We start from the raw sequence: 23,983 nt of genomic DNA, 5'->3' as shown, positions 1-23,983 counted from the left end.
GTGTCTTTCAGTTTTTTCAGGCATTCAGACATGCTGGTCATGAGCACACCAGAGATACTTATGAATAAATAGAAAAAGATAACGCTGCCATTCATTCTGACAGAAGTGACTTTCTTTAGCTTTCTCAAAATGTTTAGGGTCACATTTTATTTTCACATTAAATATATCTGTTTTCAGAACTCAAATGTTTTCTTTCCAAAGACAAAGCAAAATCAATTTGTTTCTCTCAGGGTTCTGGCTCTGTAAATTTAGTCAAGCAACTACTGTGGCAAGCAGGGGCCCAAGCATGGGTGGGCAGATGAGGGCCTGATTTATGAGCCACATGTTTTCTCTTCTTTTTTTCCTTAGGTCAAATTGGCAACTACAAAGAATCGTGTCCAGCGATGGAACACATTCATAAAGCCAAATTAAATTCCATCGCAAGTACAAAACTGTTTTCAAAACCGTGTTTCAAGCTGACAAGAGTGCCACAAGCAAAGAAAAATTATAAGCACAAATTGCATACTGGAGATAAATTACCAGTCCCTCCCCAAACCTTTCCCTCAAACATTATTAAGCCCAGTACTACAAAAGGAAAACCTCTGAAAAAGCATCAAACTAGTTACTCTGTATCACTACACTGCCTCTGTGGCATGAGACTGCAACCTAATTAGTGGTGTGGCTTGCATCTCCGTAACTGAATTATTATGACAGCTCTTTTTTATTATTAGTTCCCTCTTCCAGAAAGGTAGAACATTATCTGCTACATTGTTTTCATTTATGCTTATTAATACTGAATTTAATTATGTTTTTCTAGCTCATAGTACTTAGGAAATTGGAAAGCGCCTGCTCAAAATTAAAAATATATTAGAGAAAGTAATGACCAGTTTACTTGTCGCTGAACTGGTTCGGATGACATCAATTTAGTCATTAAACAAAGCCAATCAGCCACCAGATACATGAAATTTCTATCACTGTGTACATGAATCAAGGAAATATGCCTACTGTAATTTTACATGGGAAAAGATGACATTTTTAGAGAGGCAAATTTTGGCCCCTTTAGTCACATCGACATCATCAACAGTGTCAAGGCCCTCATCCAGCAACCACAGTGATGGAGACTAAATGACCTGATTCAGCAAAGACCGAATATGAAGATTACAGAGGTGAGGAGTCCCCCAAAGCCAGTGGGATCAGACAGGCATCAGAGCACATAAATACCCCTTGGCAGGATAAAGGCACACGTGTCACTATTCAACAGCAATGACTGGCTGTGAATGGTTCATACACCCAGCACTTTTCATGGCTCCTCACCTCACGGTGGCTCTTGGCAGTGGGAGAGATGAAGAGCAAGTTCCCACTACAAGCGCAAGGAACTGGAGCTTTGAACTCAAGGAAGAACTATACACTCATAAAAGTTGGAAAAAAACCCCAACCTTTGTAATCAGCACTCCCCTCATCTAACCCTAACATCTCCATTCACCCCTACCCAAGATTTCCTTATTTATTCTAACAAAAAGTGGGAAGAGACATCAATGGGATTTGAGTACCGATTCTCCTGAATGAGTTTGTGCTTTAAAATCCTGCGATCCTGTGCATTAAAACCTGAACTTACATCTGATGAAGCCGATTCAAGGATAATTCCAAATCCTGAAACGGGGCCTTCTGGTTTTGGGGCGGGTTCAATCGCTTGCAGACTCAGTCGTTCTGAGTTTGCTGAAAGCTTCTTTTCATTCTCTGCAGCGCTGGGTTTCTTACTCATTGCAACTGGTTCAATAGTTTTGAGGGGCAGTTTTCTCTTTTTATTTCTCTTTCTTGATATTGTTGACTTTTGTGCACAAATCAGAGGAACAGGAGGCTGCTGTCTGTTTTGAGTCCCAACTGAATGAAAGAAAGTAATGCATTACTTTTATAGACAAAAGCAAACCTATAATCACAGAGATGCACCATTAAACCGCCGACACACTGAACTTATTTTCTGGGTAAGTGGTGTGGCTTCCAGGACTGCTGGCGCAGGGGAAACACATTTTATCACCTTGGCATAATTTTCCAATCTGCACAATTGGAATAATGACAGTGAGCTATACTATGAGGCTTTTCAAGACATAGTGATAAATAGCATTTTAGGAAAATTAGGAATACGTGGTTCTTTCTCCTAGTGACCACTGGGTGGTTGGTGACATGAAGCACTTAAGTGATGATTGATTTGCATATCCTCTTGAATGACTGAGAATCTCACTGTCTTTGAAGATCTTTTCTTGATAAAGTAAGATAATACAAGTGCTAATGCAATTACAGTTATTTTTATGACTGTGGTCTCCAAGTTAATTAGCTCAGCAAGAACATTTCAAGTACCATTATGTCAAGAATGAGTGAAAACACTATTCAGTACTTTAATTTCTGGGAAAAAAGGTAACCTAAAGTTGCATCGGTTTGTTTTGCTCATACACAAAAACTGACATGTGTTACCTCTGAAATATAAGAAACCATATTTTATATATATCAATATTTTGCATTTCCCAGTATTCACAATAAATTAAGGCACCAATCCTGAACCTGTATCAATGTGAGTGAGTCCTCACTCACTCACTAGCAGAATGCTATCAAGATACAATTATATGTGTGGATAAATCACTAAAATCAAGGTCGAAACAAAAAAAGCCAGAAGTGCTTCACATGTAGATCACACTCATTCAAATTATGAGTGGGCTACAAAAAGTCCTCATCTACAAAGCCTGAGGAAAAAAACAAACCTTACAATACTGTTTATTAAAAGATTTCTGGAATATTTAATTTCTGGCAAGGACTTACAAGACTGTGATGTGTAGTTTGTAATTAAGACAGTAGGGTGTTTGAACACCAGAACAAGTTACTACACTTTAGCTTACATGTTTGCATTTTAGGTGTTTTTTCCTTTTAGCAACAAAAATGCCAAATGATTTTTTTTTCTCTGCAAAACTGTAATTTCAGAAAATATGAAGCACTCCCAGTGAATCAAGAGCTTCATGAATTAACAAGGTACTTACTCTGTAGATACATAATAAATAAGATATGTTCCTGCTATTGAGGAGCCAGCTCTTTTGGCATAAACCCCAGTCCTATAGCTGTCACTCACAAGCCATTTCCAATCACAACGTAACTTCAATGAAATTGGAGTGATAAAGAAGCCCATGTCCCAGCAAAGACTGTAAAACTGGGCCTTTTTGTGCTTCTTTGTAAATTGATGACTTCTAGAAAAGCATTTTTATGCATGTCAACTGATACTACAAAACCTGTCTGATCCTTCCCATCACTCACTCAAACATTACACACCGTGGAGACAAGGAGTTTAGTCAGCCCTTCACTCCACCCATGTTTCAGTTAATTACTCAACACTCCCTTTTCTTACAGAGGTCTTACCCAGCCACTCTAAGAGAAAAACCTCCATGGCTCCACTCCCCATCACTTATGCTGGATGGGCAAGTCAACTGAAAAAATCTCCAATATGCCCAACTCTTTATTAGTATTAACAGTGACTTTTAGCTTCCCAGCAGCCTATGATGACCTACCTAGCTCCTACCTGCCATGGTCTCTCATTATCTTGCTGGCTCTAGAGCTCTTCTGGCTCTGCACTGTTCTGTTTCAGCTCCCAACGTAGCAGAAAACTAGACAATTCCAATTTCATTTTTCTTACTGCTCAGATTAGTGAACTGGTGAGCAAATCACAAATTAAGTAGCTCTGTGAAAACAAACTGGGGGTGGTTACAGCATACTGACCTACCCACTGAGCTCTCATTACAAGAGTATCTAATCACATTAAATTTTTTTTTTTAATTTAGCCTTAAAAGATTCCTGTAAGATAAAATCCCATGTTACAGGTAAGGATCTGAGAACTAATAATTACATTTCCAAGAAACCTGTGAAAATCTGACTTTGAACAACGTGTCAAGAGAGCAGGAAATAGTCCCAAGTTTTCCTGAGTGTCCACACAGACTTCTGTCTTATTAGACCATTCCCTAAGAGGAAGATCATAGAATCACAGAACAGTTTGGGTTGGAAGGGACCTCCAAAGATCATCTAGTTCAACACCCCTGCAATGAGCTTGGCCATATTCAGCTAGATGCTTGTCACAGATAAACACATATGGGACATTGTACCTGTCTGAATCTGCATCAATTTTCGCATGGTCTTGAGCTCTTGAAGAATCGCTTGCAGGGTGGACTGGCAATTACATGTACAGCAGTTTGGTCCAACTGATGAATTCACCATTGGGATTTCTCCTGAAAGAGAGAGGAATGAAATGGGGAAAAGATCATGTAACCCACACAAAACCACCCAAACAACAATTAGCTGCAGGTGTTTGAAACTATTATCAATATACCAGATTGTGAAACTAGATCCAAAGCAAGAAAGCAAGTAATTTTCAACATGGTCCCTTTTCAGGGGAAAGGGTCACTTGTTTTTATCCAGTTACTAACATGTGCAATCATATAGAGTTGGGATGCAATGTTACATGGGCTGGAGAAAAGCCTGAATACAATGCACTCCTCACAGCAGGGCTCTCTATTGTCAGGCTGGTTCATCTTGAATAACAAAAGCACCAAACCTCATTATAAACATGCTCACTTTATCACACACATACAAAAAAGTCCATCTCCTGGAATAGTCTTACAAAGAATGAAGACAGTCTGTGTAATAAAATACTGTACATCAAATGAGGGTCTAGGAATTTTTAAACTGCTTGAATGTTACATGTGATTCTTTACCACGTGAACAATCGAGAACGAAAATAAAAATACCCAAAAAAACAGGACAGAAAAGAACCACCAGCAAAGAAAGCTTTCAAATCTGCCCTTCTGTTTGCTAGGGTGGGATTGTTTTCTATGATATGTTTTCCAGCACTGTGACCTACAAGATGGGCTTTCCACAGTTTCCCTTTGAAAATTAATACAGTAGTTCAAGACATTCTTTTTTTCTAGTAATTCTTACTAGTGTTTAGCTTGACTTACATACTTCTAGTCCTCAGCACTGCCTTTATTACTGCCTTGCTTTCCAGAAGTTTTGCATTGTAGGTCCTGAATTAGGACAAGCTGTAACAGCTGACAGATTTCGGGCTTTATCTGGATAGTTGTATCCTGCACTTTAATTTAAAATAGCTGTATCCCCAGCTTTAATGCTGCAAATAAAAATTTCAAAATTCAACAAAACACCTAGCAGTATCTGGCTGAAACTGAGGCCAGATGGGATGCACCTCCCTTCCTTTCAAAATATGCTTACAGTCATTTAAATTGATGGGTATTTTACTGCTCATCAAAGCATGCAAGAGGAGGGATGATCATTTTACAAGGACAGGTACAAACGGACCTAACAAGAATCACCTCACTTGGTGTCACATGTGGACTTCAGAGAGCATATTTTCCTTTTTCTTCCATAGCCTGACACTTATCAGGTGCCCTTTAATCATTACCCAGATAAAGTGAACATAAGCAACTCATTTAATCTCCACTCATAAATCCTCCCATTTTTAGTTATTACTTTTGCTTTCCTCTGAAGCCAAACCAGCCAAATATCATTTCAGGTTTGGGTTGTGCTCTTTCATCAGAGCTCCCTGATGTCAGACCCACAGAGATCCCCTGACTTCAATCCTCACTTGAAATGGCTGAAAATCTGGCCACCCCTAAATCACTACCATTCTTTCCTAATTCTTCCAGTGTGTCCCTCCATCCTCACATCTCCCTTCCCAAGCACTTGTTCTCTACCTCCTTCCATTCAGTCCTTTAGATCTAAAGCAACATCTATCAGACCTGAGCAAACTGATGGTCGTGCACCAAAAGTGAGCTACTTGTAAAGCTGAACTGATGTATCCCTTAAAGATTGTTGACATCTTCTGGGTGTCACTCTCTTCTTTTCCTCAGATATTTAGACTGTCCACACTATAAATTTTGGTATTTTAAGATATCATCCATGGACAAATACATGTTAAAAACTGCACTGAGATAAATGGACTAGTTCAAAAATCTCTGCAAATTGAGCAAATACAAATGCAATAGCACCACTGGCTTCACCTCTCTGAAGTTTCAGCTGCAAATAAAACAACCTTTTAGAACTAAGAAGTTATCTGGAAAACAGGCTGTGAGTCTCCAGTTGAAACAAAAAGGTTTCTGACTCAGCAGGACTCTGCCTAGTTTGATCTCACCCTTCCTTTGTACACTGTCTATTCACTGGAAGTTCCTTGGGGCATGGATAGGATTTTACCTTTTCAACGGTCCATAAAGTGTTTAGCCTATTGTTACAGGGAGAGAGGGAAAAAAATAATGTTATCTTTAGCTTTACAGCAGATTACTCAGAACCCCTCACCTCGACTCCACCAATACCCTTTACCTACCTGTTACAGGTAGACTTTTAGGTAGATGAATTTCAAGACTACTTATAATTTAATAGCATAACTCTGTATCTTTCAGTAAGACAAGCAGGTACCCCCGAAATGGGAGTCCCAGGAAATTAGGAGAGTTTCATTAATAAAACATCCTTCCTTCAGTGCTTTCTCAGTTGTTTAAAGACTAATCAGCTTCTCAAGATAAACCCAGCCCTCTCTCTTGATCAGAATCCAATATTCTAGTGGGCTTCTGGAAACAGTATTTAAAAGACCATAATGGGGAACCAGGGCTGGTGGCTTTTGTTTCCTTCTTAATAAAAACTTTACATCATGGTAAACTGCATGTGAAAACTTGGACAAATTGTATCAGTAAATACCTGTACATCTTTCCTGTTGCAATGTAACGTGTTTCTAATGAAAACACAGAGGCTTCTGATGGAAAACCAAAGGGTCTATTTTCCCACTGAGGCATAGGGGATTTACATTACAATCCCCATTAGCATTGATAGAAATTACCCATGTAAATCTACCATAGGTACTGGGAATGGGAAAAGAGACCACCAATATTTCAAATCAAAGCAGGGTTCTACTGACTCCATACATATTCATGAAGGTTTTTTATTTTCTTTCTATCCTCCCTCCTCTGATCAGTTATTGTATTGTAAGAAACATCTTGTAGAATGTTCTCAGTCATTGTTCCAAGCACTATCTTTATCATTTTTAGAGGACAAAAGCAACCCTTTTCTTCTTGTTATAAATCAATTTTTAATTTTAAAAGGAGATCAGACTTTTTATTTTTATGAAAGAGTCTTTAAAGAGCCATCTCCCTCTCTTTTGGAAGCTAGCCAGCAGGCAAATTTGATACCTGCTTGTATGACTGAGAAGGAGATGACACAAATACATCAGCTGCTTTCCCTGTGTGAGCAGTAAGTAGCCCAGAACAGCAGTTCTTGAAGCTGGATCTACTGAGAGGGAATTCACCTGTTGTAACATCACTACCAGTTTATATTTGAAGAGCATGCGAGTACTACCCATTGAAAATGATCTTGATATAGCCCAAAAGCAATTCAGCTGCTGCATCACTGCTGGATTTCCCACAGAACACAAGAAACTCAAATGTCTTAGAAAGACTCTGTGAGCCTGTTGTCTCAAACAGGGCAGACGTTGCTCACTGTAGCCCCAAGGGGCTTCCACTAAATGCATTGGGTCACACGTATCTACCCAACATCCTGACTTGTGGAACTGCCACCTTAAGTCTGGCTTGGAGTAAATCATTTTGCTTTTCAGGTATGTTCCTACTCATTCCTCTGCTGCAGCAATGTCTAGGCTCCCCCCATTCCTCCTTTGCTCTACTTTTGTCAGTACCTTTCTCACTAATGCTTTCTGTTAAACATCCATTCCAGCCTCTCCTTGAACCACCCTATGAGTAGGTAACTTACTAGTGAGATGGACTTGATGTGTCTACTGCATCCAAATTTGAGTAATTCAGGGGGCCTACAGGATGTACCTTTACTTCCTATATAGTATCTATCCACAATGGACAGAAAGTTTCTGGACTCAGATCACCTGCTACAGATACCTGAACATCTTCCCAGTGATGACCTCAGCCTAACAGCCCCAGGTAACAACCTTATGTCAGGCCTGAACAGTTTTGCTCTGGTAAGTTAAACACCATGGTAAGTACCAAGGAGGAGTATCTCCCTTGAGGTATTGTTCAGCATCTCTACACCCAGCTTTTAGGGCCTTTGTCCATCTGCTGAACAACATCTAAAATGCTGAGTTAGATGCTCAGGCTTTCAATGCTTTCAATGCACGGGACAGGGGGAATCAGGCATGTCACAATGCCCAGAAGAGCTGTATGCTGGGTGAAAAGCAGTTTTAGAGCTCTTGCTCATAGCCCAGAAATTCATCAAAAGTTTTCCTTTCCTAGAGTCCAGGCTTTGGAGCCAAAGCAGCAAAACTGCCCAGCCTGATCACAACATCTCACTGTAGACAGACACCTCTTACCAAACTGCTACGCAGATTGTCTTTTCAAAGGTGGCCAATGGAGAGGGCCCACACCCATCTTTATGTAATAACCCAAAAGATTGCATTCCTTTCTGCAGCAGGACAGCTGCAGAGGGAGGTGCCTCCTGGGGCACTTCCCCAAGAGCTGGGAGCCTGGGCATTCCTCCTGTCCAGCCTAGGAGGTTGCTCAACCCAACTCTTTCACTGTCCCACAGGCCACTCTAACCTGTAAGGTATCATAAATCAGCTGAACCCTTCCTCCTCATATTAAAAAAAAATCAAAGCACTGACATTTTCTTGCATATGGGGCCAAATCCTGTCAACGTGTTTTAGCTCATATGCTGAATCAGGCCCCGGAGGGGATAGAGGTGCTGCTCCACCTACTTTCTGGATTTGGGAACCAGGCACCTAATCTGTGCAGGCTTGGGCACTTCTGTGCATGCAGAGAACTGTCCCTGCTGGTGCTCAGGGCCTCTCAGGGCAAGGAGGCAGATGTGTGATGAATTTTGTGTCCTTTCATATTTAGAAGGTTGTTATGGTGGGACTTTGACGGCACAGTTTTTTAAAGTGGCAGCAAGACTTTCATTCTCTGGGACTTAACACAACAAGAGAAAGGCATCTTAAAGGCACACTGCCATCTACCTCAGGGCAGAATTCTCTGCCAGTACTAGAAGGGCCACGCTCTAGTACACACTGTTCACAGGTAGACTTCATCACTTCTTTTCTCCGATGGTCTCATAGGAACAAAAGCCTACGGCTGTGATAGAATTTTGTCCCTGCAGTTCAGTGGCCTGTTATAAGGCTGACGCCATCCCCTCATGAAAGGCAGTAAAATCCTGCTCCACGAGTGGTGTCACAACAGCGCTACACTACTCATGGCAAAGAGGAGTGGTAGAGGTTGACATTTAATTAGCCATGAACTTAATAACAATGGCAAAAGCTGTTTTAGTAAGCACTGTAGAGAAATTAAGCATTGAGTAATTCTGTCCTATCACCAGGAAACCATTTTAAAAGCTAAGACAGATGGCAGCAGAACGCACTGTGCCCACTTTCACACCTTTCTGAAGTGATAACTATGTGCTCATTTTGTAGACTCTGAACTATAACTACTTTCAGTGCAGTGGTACAATATATCATCACAACAAAGGCAGATATTTAGTACAGAACAAGGAGAGGGGGAAAAAAAAAGTACCGTTCTCAGTATCTAACACAGATCATACCATTGGATGCCACAGTTCGAGTCTGATTTTGGAACGTTTTGGATCGAGTTCCGTATTGCCCTGAAAAATGGCTGGCTTGGGGTGATAATTCATTCCATGCGCTGCTCTGGGAAGGATGAAGGCTCGCCTGGGACTCTGCAGGGGGATTCAGGCGCTGGGCCCAGGCTAAGTCTAAATCTTGGGGCTCCTCCTTCAGTTTTTCTCCTTCTTTGCCAACTCGTTGATAGATTCTTCCAGTGCTGTCATTCAGTAATCTTCTCATCCCTGTAATTTGTTTTTTAATTTCCCGGCTTTCATCTCCTAATGAAAACAGAGCCACAGTTATCACTGTAAATTAGCAAAAACAGTAATGGGTAGAGATTAGTGATTTTAGATACCAAAAAGAGTTGGAGCACAGAATTAAATAAATAAAGACAAGAAAGAAAAGGGATGGTTGAGTGGTCGCTGGGATGTACCAGGCTACGCTTTCACACAGCCATGGCTGACAGCTCTCGTGGCTGAAAGACCTGCTGAACTTGGCTTTCTTGATGCTGTTTCTAAAGCTTTGATGAGTGAGATTGTTTTTTGCCAGAAGGAAATAATAATAGCTACAGCAGTTTCAAATAAACAGTCCTTTAAGAGATTGATCCTATTCAGGCATTGACATCAGTGGATATTTTCCCCGAGTAAAGCCTAAAGGATCAGACCCTTTATGTATCAGTTTGCTGTATGCTGAAGGATAGATCCTAAAAAAAAAACCCCAAACACAAAAAGCACCACATCACACATAGGCACACACCAACACTGCATCTCTATTGATTTTAATGAACAGAATCAGTTCCTTAGTCCACAGAATTTAATAATACTGGATTATACAGGAATAAATTAAACAGTAGCTAACGTGTATAACTGTATATAGCTGAACTGCTGGATGTCTGGAAAATGTAGATTATAAAGACAAAACGAAAACATACACAAGAAAAATGTGACTGTTCCAAATAAATTCAGGGCATTTAAATAACAACAGTTATACACTTTAATACTCCTGGCACCATTTAAGTATTAATTTTACATATGAAACTGCTGATTGCACAATGAATAGATGTGTTTTGGGCAGATAGCAGCTATTTTGCTCGTTAAAGCATACATTACATTTCAGGAGTAATAAGGAAGTGTTCATTGCCCCTTCTGAAATAAGAAGCTGCTGGTTTTTTTACTGGTAATAGAAAAATGAAACACCCTAAGCAAATGGGAAAAGGAAGATGTAGAAACTGAGGAATCAACCTTCCTCCGTACTATTCTTAATACAGTAATGTCTGGTATCCTCTAGTCAATTGACATCCGTGCTTCCCAAAATAAACCTATTTTTGGCAAAGCTATAGTGCAAAGGAAATCTCAGAAGAACAAAACCTCAACTCTCCAAAATCCAAGATGCAAGGTGTGTTGTCTCTGGTTTAACAAGCTATTTGAAAGTGTGCTAATTCGAGGCAGGTGAACAATTTTATCAACTTAACAGCTCTAATAAGTTCCTTAAACTTAGATGCATGCCTACGAGCAGCTACACCAGACAGATAAAAGAGCAGCAAACCCCTCCCCAGCACGGGCCAAGCTCAGTGTGGCTGGGACACACTGCAAGCCCGGCATAGCTAGGGATGTGCAGCACCTGAAAGAGGGATTTTTTGCTCTAGGAGGCGAATAAGCAGAAGGGGACAGGAGCTCTACAATCCACTCCAGCCTCTGCTGGATCCCAGCATCTCCTGCTTGACCTGGCGCACCGGTTCCCTGGGCTGGTGCCAGCTGGCTCCATCCCACCCCGATCCAGCGAGGAGAGTGGGTGGATTGCAAGACAGCTTCCAGTCCAAACTTAGAAAAATATTTGCCAACTCCGTACAGCGACACTCCAGCACCGCTTCCACTCCAGCTAAAGCGGCGAGAAAAACCCTCTGCAAGGGAGTTCTGCGCTGTATTTATTTATTTTGTTGGTTTGCCCGCAGGTTTATGTGTGCGGGTGTGATTTAATTAACAAATCACAGCACCAATTCCTTTAAAATGACACTTTTTGGCTTCAGCCCAGCCAGGGGTTGGCTGTTTGCAGTTCCCAGCCTTGAGAGGCTGCAGAGTACCGCCGGACTCCAATTACTGAGGCACTCAGACCCGTACACTGCAGACTGCCTTTTCTCCTGTACGTGGCTGTACCTGCTCATAGCCCAGATCCAAACACTCCCACCACACCGGAGGCCTGGAGCAAACCTTTACTGTTGTACCATTTAACATTACACCAGGCTCTCAGAGTTTTATGTTGGCAATTTGGATTTGTATTCAATGGCAAAATGTAGGTGAGTATCAGAACAGCTTCCCACCCACCCCCTCCTGCCGGGTGCAGTGACTGTGCTACATGTCTGGTCGGGTGACATGTTGTTAGAAAGATTAAATTTCCGTTACCCAATTACATAAAATATTAATGTTAATTGAGCTTATTCAGCCTTGATTCTGTTCCCTTGTTCCTTCATATAGAAGTCTTCCTATACAGTGACACGAGCATACTTAACTCCAAATAAAAACCCCTAAATTTATGTTAAAACAAACCCTGAACTTTAGGTAAATCCTTACTTAAAGGAGAGTCCCCTTTTGTAAACTTGTTTGTTGGGGTTTGCGTTTTGGGTTTTTTTTAAGGAATTTTTCTGTTTGTTTTGTTGTTGGTGGTGGTTTTGGTTTCTTTTGTTGTTTTGATTTGGTTTTTAAATATGCCTTCTATTTTACAAGGAAGGGCAATAAACCATCATAGAACATGCTGAGCTGGAAGGGACCCATCAGGATCATCGAGTCCTACAGGACTACAAGCCTGACTTAAGTCTTCAATGCAAATTTACATCCCTCCTTTCCCAGTCATGACTTTTTACAGTTTTAGCTTGTAACAGGCCAGGAAGAGCAGCATCCTGCCCGACAGGAGTGGAGAGCAGCTGCTGTTACACCATCTGAACCTGCAGACAGGAGCAACATAGATTTAACTAAACAGATTTAACTTCTTGCTCCCTGGTTATCTCATTTGGCTATTAGCTCTAGAGCCCCGTGATAGCATTTTGTTATCAGCTATTCCACTGCTGATAATTTTCACAGATAATAAACATGTAATTTAAAAAGCTAAAAAGAAAAAAAAAAAGGAAGATGGGGCACAGAGAAAACAGAACTACTCAAGCTACTATGTCCTACAGAAGAGCCAGCCTTCCTTTTTAAATGCTGAATAGGATAATCAATATGAAAAAAAATAGTTTATTACACAGAAATCTGCATTACCTATCTGTGAAAAGCCTTCCAAGATAGATGTTAAGGCCTGAGAAGAGTGGTGCCTATTTCAGCCTCTCCCTGTACATATACCAGGAGTCCTCACTATTCCCAAGGAGATGGGAATGCCTCCAAAGGGGTGGCTACAGGATTTGCCACTTGGATTCCCTACGTAAACCCTTGGGTTTTATCTGAAACCAATGAAGTTACTTGCAAAACACTAAAATATTTACAAAATGCTACTCAAAATAGAACCATGACAAGGTACAGCCCTATTCAGGGCTGTATATACAGGTACTAATTGTCACAACAAAAACATAACAATTTTTTATAGCTACTGTTATAGGTGTTTCTATGATGGACCCTTATACACAACCTACTTTTTTCCACATGACCTGACCTGTAATCTTATAAAACAACAACAAAAAAAGCAAAACAAAGCTCTTCAATAAAAGCTACACTCTTGAAAAGTAATTTTCACAAAATTAATTTCAATCTATTTCCTTGCTGAAAGTATACAGAACATAAAAACTTCCTGCTTTGAAAGTTGCAAAAATGTTTAAAATTACAAAAGCACAAATGTAAACTAGAACTGTCCCAGGATGTAGTAGAATCCACTTGCTAAGTGTGCAGCTGTCTGAAGAAACAGATCTGTAAACAACTGCAGTTAACAAAATATTAATAATAATTCATTACACTCTTTGCCTCTATATGACTGTCCATCTTTTCACTATTATGCTTATTAAACCAAATCTAGATATAGCAGATCACCTACCAACAAGTTCTTACACTTTTCCCAAATAGTTTGTCAAATATTATCACAGCACTGCAAAGAATTATAAAATGATATATAACCGTACCCACATGTTCAAATATTACTTTTATCCCACTATCAGAGAAGTGGTAACCACACCTGTAATAATGTGTGGTTTAAAGTGTACAAGTGGGTAAATAGAGTTAAGGTTGGACAATTGTCTGTGTTTGATATTTTCTTCCTTTGACTCACATAAACAAATGGCCATAATATTCTCTTGGTCCAACATTTTGCAATTAATTTCTTTGTTTCTAACATTTATATTTCTCCCGTGTTTTGGGAAATATTCATGGGTAGCTGACTTTTAAAATATAGTTTTTCTATTAATTAGTGTCTAATTTTATGTTGTTTGGGCAGCTGAAACTCCTATGGAACTTTTTCCTTTCTTGACTGTACAGATAGGGCTTTTTCCTCCATCAGGTTTTGTATCTCAGATTTCCATCTTTGTGTCCAACTATGCTGAAATTAGTGGATGAATTCAGGAGTTATCTGGAGGGGAGGAATAGCAGCAACAGGCAGCCAGACAAGCACATGTGAGCTGACAACAGCCTGGTTTGTAGGGAAGCAAGGCTTCAGAGGTGAGAAAAAGTGGAAGTCGATGCATATGGCTTGAAAGCTCAACAACAAAATAGCTGCAACGGGTTATATAATCAAACACTAAACTGCAATTTATTAGATGCCACTTGAATGCTGCCCTCCCTGGAAGGGGGCCAGCAAAACTCAGCTGCCACGTTTGAAGACTCTGTAAGGGCTGATTCAGAGCAGCCCAAGGAGGCACCTGCACACAGGGCACACGACCCTGCTGCTCAGCCAGGCTGAACTCACCAAACACCTCTTGGAGTGCTACAGGGTATTCACGTGTTTCCTTCAGAGACAGTTATCCCAGAAGGGAGCCCAGCATCCCTTCTCAGCACAAACTATACCCACATCAAATAATAATTTTCAAAAATCAAGATGTTTTTGTCACTGTCATCCCATACCAGAAATGATCCTGAAACAGAAAGTTGTGAAGGTCAGCACGGGGGAAATAGAGGAGCCATGTGTGTGGTTCCTTATCGGATCAAAGGTTTCCTAAATCACGTGGAAACTCGCTGTAACTGCCCTGTGCATAACTGGAATCGGGCATCTGCGTAGCTGAACTCATGGGGTAAGCACAAATTCCCAAAAAAGGGATACCTGGTCTGTGCTGGCATATAAGAACCTACACTGAAGAAAGAATATGGGCAACAACACTCTCAGCAAATGCAAAATCTAAACCCCAAGTCATGGGGGAGGGCAGTGGTCACGCACCATGTCAGAGGGTCACACAGGCAACACAAGTTATGAGCTGGGGACTTTGACTACCCCAAGCTAACACGTAGGGACATTTAAGCTGTCTCAGCTGAGACATCTTAGTAGTGCTCTAAAGCATCATTTAAAAGCACTTGCCTATCTTCATGTCACCACACAAAGCACTGACATTGTATTTACAGGAAAGCTGGATCACCCTCAAATTAGACCCCCTACTCCCAAAGCCAGCACGGAAGTACCAGGGTTGATAACCCTGCCTATCATGAGACACACAAAATTAATAAGCACCACAAACACTAATGTAAGCAAAGCAATTTGCAGAATCAAGCCCAGGATCAGACCCTGAGATCATTCAGGATTTGGGGGGGGTTATTTCTCTGGAAGCTGGGTCAGACTAGATGGCACAGCCATCACTACCACCACAAAACAACTCTTCGGAAGAGCCTGGTGAAAAAGCTTCAGAAACACCTAACAGGAGCAGCTACAGAAGCCCAAGTTACACACTTTGATGCCACACTGCAACAGCTAAATCACTTGGGAAAGGACAGGTGAGCAACTGTTCAACAAAAGTATATATTAATGGGGTCATATAATTAAAAAAGTAATAATAGATATGCAACAACTTCCCCCAGTTCTTGGAAATATCCCAGGTCAAGATCATGCTTCATCCCCAAGGAGGAATGCTTTACAAAGTTAGATCATTAGAGACCACAGATACAATAAAATAAACTTTATGCAGTCTTAATTACAGAAGCCACTACTGCTACAACCAGACTTGGGATATAATCCTATTAAGAGTAACACAGGTGTGTGAAGTTACTTGTTAAGTCAACTTTTTCTCTGTGAATAAATTGCAAAGGATATAATTTCTGGGACAGAATAAATTCTTGAAATTAGTGAGTAACTTATGCATCGCTCCCCTGCTCCAAGAACACATTATTTATTTTTACCATGACACAGTGAAGTTATTAATCTGCTGCCTTCCACTTCAACAATGCGAAATGCTGTAAAATGCAGAGACACCTGCATTACAGTACATTTCAGTTCCACTTTATATCAGTCATAAACATCTCTGTTTTGGACATCTCTTCAAAACAAATGCTCCAAGCACACTGTGCGTAGCATTCGATTTTATGAAACTATAAAAGTTCTTCACTGTTAATTACACAGACAAATGTCTCATCACACATTTGATTACCAGGATAATATAATTAGTTTTCTACATTAACCTTTCAAACATAGAGCCTGAATTTCAAGTTGAAAGCATTGTAAAAAGGAGGTACACTGTATTTCTACCTTTTTGTGATGGCAATAAAATATTAAAACTGAAAAAAAGCAGTATGGTGTATGCAAAAGATTTTTTCTTTTTCAATGGACAAGCTAAGCTTAACCAGTACTGTCCATAACACAGTCCCCTCATGGGTTTGTAATTCCAAGTCTGGGCCTGCAGCCCTATGACAGGAAGTTTATGTTGATAACTAGTAAAATCTCAAGTCAGGTCTGTCTTAAATCTCATCCATGTTTGAGGTTTAAGCACTTCACTCTGGGATGCCTCTTCCTTCTCAGACTGAGCAGCCTCTTCTGGTATCAGATAACTAAGCCCTTCCCTTCAAAACAAAAGATATTCCAGTGCTCATCTGCGAAATGCAGTGGGGATATTCTACATTCCCCCAAAAATTTTTAAAGACTGTGTTTAAGCATGTCCTTCATCTAGAAAGATGTGACTTCTTGTTCATCATCTTATCAGAACAAAGGATCAGAAGACAGGACAAGCCACCACATCTCCCACTTCAACACTCCACCACATGAGACAACTTCACAAGCTCCATTCAAAAAAACAATTGGAATTTACACCATCACAACCATCAGAACTCATGTCCACTACCATGTTCCTTTAACTACAGTGAAGCTTCTTCCAGTTTTCACCCCACACTCACACAAAGCCATATTTTGCCCACCTGTGCTGATGCAAAAAAGACTATCTAGGTTTAACAGGTCTTTCCTGACATTTGATCCTTAATTTATCTGTACGCTAAACAGGCTGGATTCTTCTGATTTACTTATTTACCCTAGCTCTTCTCAACAGCACATCTCTTCAGTTTGAGTTCTTTGTGCTCAGCTGTGCAGCCAAAACATTTTGCACATCCCATTCCTGATAAATGTTCACTCATTTATATACTGCCACTAACATTTCACCTCTTCAAAGGTAATAGCTTCAGTGCTGGATCTTAGCATCCATTCCATGCTAAAGGCTGCATCACATTGAGGTTTCAACAGCTGATCCCATGGATCACTTAAATTAGAGAACAAACTCGACTCTAAACCAACAAGTCACAAAAAAACATCCTCCTCGGGTAAATTTTGGCATGAAAAAGTGAGATCAAGTGAAGCACCCTGAAGCACCTTATTAGCAGACAGGACACAGAGCTGGGGAAAGGGTTGTGATCCCATCACCCCTGAAGCACAACAAAGAAATATTACCCCTTGCAATGAGAATTTTCTAAAAGGAAATCTGGAATGCCAAATGCCACGTATACCAGATCCCTGTCAAAAAGTAGGAGTCCAGATTTCAAGTGCTTTCTGCTAAATTCAGTCCCTAACACCAGCCTGCAAATCTTGCACGGTCACATGTCATTCAACAGTGTCAAACCCAGCATATTTTGAGGAAATCTAAAGGTTGGACACTTGGGAAATACCATCTTTTCCTTTCCATAGCAACTGAGGGCTGGCTCCCAGGACTGCAACTCTGTGCTTCAATACCTGATAAGGAAGATCCTCGATAGAACTCACATTCTTAAAGGTTAAATTCTGACTGACTCTTGAAATAGGTGAACTTGAGGCACTTAAATGCCAGAGCACCATCGGTCACAATGAAAAGCTGAGCATAATAAAAAATAACAAACCCAAAACAAATATAAGGACAATACAACCAAACCAAACTCAAAATCACTTGGTCTGACTCACAGCACAGATGTCAAAGAATAGACTCCTGCACATTCTTAGAGTACCCTGGCTTAAGCAGACTGAAGCCTAATTCTTGCCAAATCTTTATCATGACTTAGGGTTGGAAGAGAAAGTATCTGAAGTAAACCTCTGGCGGAGCTCACTCCATCAGGTTTATCAGACTTCACTGAAAGTGCTTATAGAACACGAAATCCAAACACAAAGCACAGCAAACACTTTTGCTTCTCCCTGGAAATGGGTGTCGGGAAGAAATATTTGCTCAATATCCTAATGGTGAGAAGCTAAGAAGGGAATTTAACACAGCTCCAACCCCCATGTAAATGTTCCAATCATCAGAAGATTCCACACTGCCCAAAACATCCTCCTGTTATCTCCAATTTGCTGCTGACCTCTAGAAGAGGATGTGACACTATGAATTTAGGAGACAAGGGCATTTTGCACTCAGACTGACTTCAGGTGCTGACTCCCACTTTCCAATGCTTCTTGCCGGCTGCAGGGGGCAACATGCACAGACTATAGAAATCTAAAATCACCCCACAACAATATTTAGGCTCCTGGTGCTGTTAAGGAGAGGCAGACATCTCCAGATTTCTTGCTGCAAAAGCACGTGCTTTCTCCTAAGCCCAAACAAGGTGTCCAAGAGCTTACTTTACACAGCTAGAGTCACGGTAGTTCAAAAGTCTGACCCTTACCTCTACGAATTTGGCCTGCCAAACTTTTGCCAACAGGTGCTTTACTCAGGAGAGGTCCTGGATGTGACAGGAGGGAAACAGGAAAGGAAGAAGCACTCCGCAGGTGAGGAGTTATACGGGACAAAAAGCACATAGGAAAGGTAAAGGTTCACTGATAACCAGTCCTAGCAGTCCTATCATGCTGTAGTATGTATCATGCTGCAGACTCTATGTTACTTCTCTATTTTCTTTACACATTTGTAACTGTTGATTTAATTTAATTTTGCCATGGCAGGATTAGCAGGCAAGCTCCAGAGGTGAAAGGACATTACATTAAGACAGCACATTAATCCTCTATCCCACCCAAGGCAGAAGCAAAACCAAACAAATAGCAGCTTCCTGGAAATTGAATTTCTGTTATCCAGATGTCAAAGATGTAATACCCCAATTACACAAACTATTGCCAGTGAAGCATGCCAGGGAATATGCAATGTAAATGGGGTGAGCACAGAGCTGCAAAACTGCAGAGTCAGCATCTGGCTCTCCGAGTGAGTGATAATTAGCACTGTGTGTAGACACTAATAAACATTTATGTCTGAAATTACAACTTTTAGCAGTGTTAATAAAGGATATATTGGCAATTCGTAGAATAAAAGGGTCTTGAAAAGAACGTCATATTAAACAATGGCAGGCGCTTCCTGTGCTTGCACAGAGATTTTTTTCCTCCCTAATTGCAAATGGCCACGCTATGTTGCTCGGAAATTAATCAACACAAGCACATACCTAAAAAAACTGGTTGTGTTTCTTTGGTCTCCCCATTAACATCATTGCTGTAGTCAGAGATCTTATATATCTCATGATGGTAATCTGGAATGAAAACGATAAAAAAAATTAGAACTCAAGTGATCTGGAAAAAATGAACACTGAACACATTGCTACAGTTTTACTACATAATTTATCAATATATCTGCAGTTTATTTCATGTACATCAAATTAACCACAGAAAATGTGCTCTGTATCAGCACCTCCTAAAAAAACCTTTGCTCACACTGGAGAGACTCAGCTCAAATATTTCACAGATTTTAGGGAATAGCTATGCCTGCCCTAAATTACTGTGTTCATTTTCACAGCAAATTATCCCACCAGATGCCAATTATCTGGCTTCTTGTTTTACAGATGGAAAGCAGATTTATAATGAAAACTTTACCTTCCCAGAGACCAAGGGAAACTTTCAAACTTCACCTCAGTAAGGAAATCAGCAAAGTACATCAGGGCTGTATTGTTCAGCTATCCTGACTCATACTGGTGTCACTAGCCTTCAAATTCTGAAGAAAGGAGGGTCAGGGACACCTTAGGATATTCACCCCTAGAAATCCATGTCTGTGATGACTCTAAGAATAAACATTGGCATCTCTGTATATGAGATGTTACAGGATATTAAAAAAATAAAATTCACCACTGAATTTCTATTTCAAATAAAAGAGTATTTTGCTGTGAAGGTCTCTGTTGTAACCCCAGGCAGGTGTTCAGCAGAACGAGAGCTTTGTTTACATGTGTGCACAGAGGGAATAGTAAGTCCAAGGAAAAAAAAAAAGGAGTCTAAAGCAGTTCTCCTGGATGCTATTTCTGACTCTGCTATTGGCACACACTTTGTCCTTCGGCAAATCGCTCAAGACTGAACAATATATTCAGTGTCTTGAAACAGCCACCTCCCCACCTCACTCCTTCAACGCCCTCCCAGTTCCCAACGCTCTCAGCTACTCCCTCCGTAAACTGGTTTTTATGTTTACTTGCCTCACAAAAAGCAAGGCAGAGATTAACTCATGGGAAAGCACTTTGGGGGATTCACTTAAAAGGCACAACAGAAACAGAGGGCAGCATAAGCAGCTTGTCCTCCCACAAGCAGCACACCTGCACTTCTGACCAAACAGCTACAGGATTGGAAAGGTCTCCTGGAAGTCAAACTTTTTTTGTTATGTGCTGTTTATTTGTATAGCGCGACTGTCTCGAGGGCACAAGAGGAGGAACAACCCAGTAAGTAAACTAAAATCAATCCTAACACAGTGGCGCAACAGAAAGAGAAGGCCTGGAAAGAAAACGAGGGGAAAAAAACCACAGCAGGGAGTTGGAGAGGCCAGCGATGAGGTGCTGCACAAAGGGCTCCTCTGCCTCCCAAGCACACCCAGTGAGTGGAACGGGTAAAGGTGAAGTTTGAGATATGACATCAAGGAAGTACAGACTCCTTTCACAAGGCTAAAACAACGGGATTTGTGCTGCCTTCCACGGTCAGTAGCTGTCCTGCTGAGCAAGGGGAGTGATGGGAGTGGCTTGGGGGGCACCTGATGGCCAGTCAGGGTCAACCCACCAACTCTGCACCTTCATCCTCTCAAGGGTTTCCAAGATCTGCTGGGAGTAAGTACGTGGAAACTAGGACTTAAATGACTTACAGACTCATGGTCCTAAGATATGTAGATTACACATGGTTTCTTCTCTAGCACTTCCCTCCATACATCCAGCTGGTCACAACACTCTTCTGGTCTGCAGCTGATGCCTTAAAGTCACCACATGTCAGCCCAGAGGTGGCTGCGTTTTAGCACAGGAATGGATTTCTTCTTGATCTGGTCACTATTGATCATCTCGATAAGGTGCTCTGAAGTTATTTTTGGGACAGAGTAAGCATTGTACAGGCACACACCATTAGCAGTGTGGTAGATGGTGTGCTACCAATGAATTGACACACCATACCCTTTTCTCTTTGGTTTCCTCCTTCTGCCTTGGATGTCACAGTCCAGGCGCTGCAAAATCCATATCAATTTCACAACAGTAAACACTAAACTGTGACATTACGGAATGACTCCTGCAAGAGGCAAAGGCCAATTACAAGAGACAACTATTTATACATAATTATCTTTCTAATCAACTGTGATAGAAAAAGAGTATGCGAGTGCAGACTCACATGCAAAATGTGATTTTTATCTCCTCCATTCTCAAAGTACAAAGACATAATTTTCTCTCTAGGATGTGCTTTTAGTGTAGCTTTCTATTTGACATTCTACATCCAAAAAGAGACACCAGATAAAATAAGAATTACTAATAGTGTATCATCATAGCTGAATTTACCTATTAAAACAATGTTAAATAGATTGTCTCATGCACTGAAGCATATCTAAACCTGTAAGTAGTGCAACTGAGACTGGCAAAATAATCACCTGTTTCTGATAGTGCATGTATTCTTTCTACAGGTCCATTAGGACAGAAATAAAACCAGGTCTTTATTTCAGTTTTGTTTTTCCACGTTTCACTTTCACCAACCCTGAGGCTCCAGACCGTCCTGCACTAACTCTGCCTCCCAGTCAGGAGCACGTTCACTATCAAAAACCCAAAAACCAAACCTGTTCTCTGCAAAAATCAAACCCTTGATAGGTTTGCTAAAGCATATAGAGTTTCAGACACATCTGACAGGTCACTGACCCTCTAGTTTCTAACAGGGAGCATGTGTGATGCTCCAGACCCCCCTACCACCATATAGCAGTCATTATTTACTATTCCTACTGAGTTTATTTTCATCTTTGAATTTCTTCCCATCTAACATAATTTTGCCAAGCACCTGCAAAGACATCATTCTTTAGGCAGCAAGTCCTGACACTCTCGTATGTGTGTCCCCCCTTTCACCAGTGTGACATTACACCCAAGCAGTCACCTGCCTTGAACTTGGCATGCAGGACACACACGGTGCTTCATGAAGATATTCCCGTCCAATACTTGAAAACACAAAAGGAAAAACGATCTAGGATCAAATCCATCAGGGCAAAAACATCTCCCTTTTTCGGCCGAAAAAGGGACAAATCCCCAACCACAATAAATTCCTAGGGGTGGCAAGTCCACCTGTTAAAATGCCTACCAGAGGCTGCATCTTTTTTCCCCTTTAATTAAAGAAAACAACAACAAGACTGAAACACAGAGCTGTGCTTCTTCCCCGACATGAATTCAAATATTTCCCCCTCGCGATCCCTCTTAAAATATCCTCTTTTCCAAAAGCAAACACACCCCGAGCGAACAAGTTACACGCCGCCGGCTCTCCCCTGCCCACGTACAATTAATTACCTGCGTGGATTTTTAATAAAGCAACCTCGATTCAGCTTTTCTTTGAAATACACGTACGTACACAGCCGAGGGGACGAAAAAAACCACCCCAAACACAATAAATCCACAAGAGTTGAATACTAAGAAGGTCCGTCGCCGCTCAAGTGTCATTATTTTTTTTGCTCGCTTCCCGATTTTACCTTTTCTTCCCCCCCACCCCCGCCCAAGCAGGATTTACCACGAAACACGATCTAACTTTATTTTGTGCAAGATCTGCCTGGAAGAAAACCAAACACGTCCACCTTTCTGGGGGAGGCGGGGGGGGGGGGAAGGGTAAGGGGGGGTGGAAACAACACATAACACACATGCAAAAAAATAATGAAAAAAAAATTAAAAAAAAAGAGGGAAGGGGGTGAAAGAAATGAAATACATAAAAGGCGTGCAATGGTTTCGGGGAGTTCCAGGGGAGGATTGCGGAGTTCAATAACAGAGCCGGGGGAGCGGCGGCCCGGGGGCGCCGGCGTTTCATAACGCCCCGCTCCCCCCGGGGCAAAAGTCGGGGCTGCCCCCGGCCAGCGAACAAAGCCCCGCCGCCCCCGCCTCACCTTCGTTGACCAGTTTAAAGCTTTGGGATTTCCTGCTCCTCTTCCTCTGGGCGAACTCCATGGTGCGGGCAGGAAGGAGCGGGGCGGACACAGGACCGAGCTCCGTCCCTCCGATCAGCAACACACGCGGGGGTTGGGAGACACGGCGGCTCCGGCGGCGAATAAAGGGATCCGGGACAAGTTGGCTCCGCTCTCCCCCCCGCTCCCGCCCCGAACTTTGAGGGAAAGCGGGGTGCGGCGGGGGGAGCCCCGCGGGGGCGATGCCGCCGCCTTCCCCCCCGCCGGCTGCGCGGCCGCGGCCCGGCGGCGAAGGGCGGCCCGCAATGGCTTCGCCGCCGGCGCCGGGACCCCGGTGCCACCTGCTGGGGGAAGGAAGGCGGCGGTTCCGCCGGCCGGGAGCCGCCGCCGCCACCCCGGGGCCGGCCCGCCGCCACACGGCCCCGCCGCGGGCTGAGGGCGAGGGGCTGAGGGGCAGCGCCATTTTGTGTCCCCCTCCCGCCGCCCTCTCGCACTCGGGCACCGGCGCTTCCCCCTCGGCGCTTCCCGCGGGCGCCCTGAGGGGCTGAGCGGGGGCAACTCTGAGGGGTTTGGCGGGACCGGACCGGGTCCGGCGGGGATGGGGTTGAACTTGGCGTGCGGGAAAGTGGGCAAACCGCAGGGACTGATAGCAACAGCTGTTTGTTGCCGTGTTTCACGGGAATCACCACAAGGATGTGCCCGCTGGTGTCACGGAG

General features: G+C 42.1%; 1 protein-coding gene across 7 annotated transcripts in view; it reads right to left on the bottom strand.

The window, feature by feature from the left end:
- The window catches only part of BEND7 (BEN domain containing 7), a 46,953-nt gene extending 23,208 nt beyond the window's left edge, over window positions 1-23,745 (bottom strand). For 2 of the 7 annotated variants that reach the window (XM_064656477.1, XM_064656475.1), the window contains exons 1-6: window positions 23,250-23,599; window positions 19,345-19,428; window positions 18,583-18,639; window positions 9,562-9,861; window positions 4,116-4,238; window positions 1,595-1,860 (exon numbers count right to left, since the gene is read on the bottom strand). In XM_064656477.1, the coding sequence (XP_064512547.1) occupies window positions 1,595-1,860; window positions 4,116-4,238; window positions 9,562-9,861; window positions 18,583-18,639; window positions 19,345-19,428; window positions 23,250-23,310 (891 nt within the window). In that variant the 5' untranslated portion in view covers window positions 23,311-23,599. Of the gene's footprint in view, window positions 1-1,594; window positions 1,861-4,115; window positions 4,239-9,561; window positions 9,862-18,582; window positions 18,640-19,344; window positions 19,429-23,249 lie in introns of all 7 variants that reach the window. The other 5 variants (XM_064656476.1, XM_064656480.1, XM_064656481.1 and 2 more) reach the window with 4 other exon arrangements.
- Between the last annotated feature and the right edge of the window lie 238 nt (window positions 23,746-23,983).

This window comes from Pseudopipra pipra, chromosome 5 (assembly GCF_036250125.1).
Source record: "Pseudopipra pipra isolate bDixPip1 chromosome 5, bDixPip1.hap1, whole genome shotgun sequence".
Taxonomy (NCBI): Eukaryota; Metazoa; Chordata; class Aves; order Passeriformes; family Pipridae; genus Pseudopipra; species Pseudopipra pipra.
Note: the sequence above shows the minus strand (reverse complement) of the source record. Positions and strands in the feature narration are given on the sequence as shown.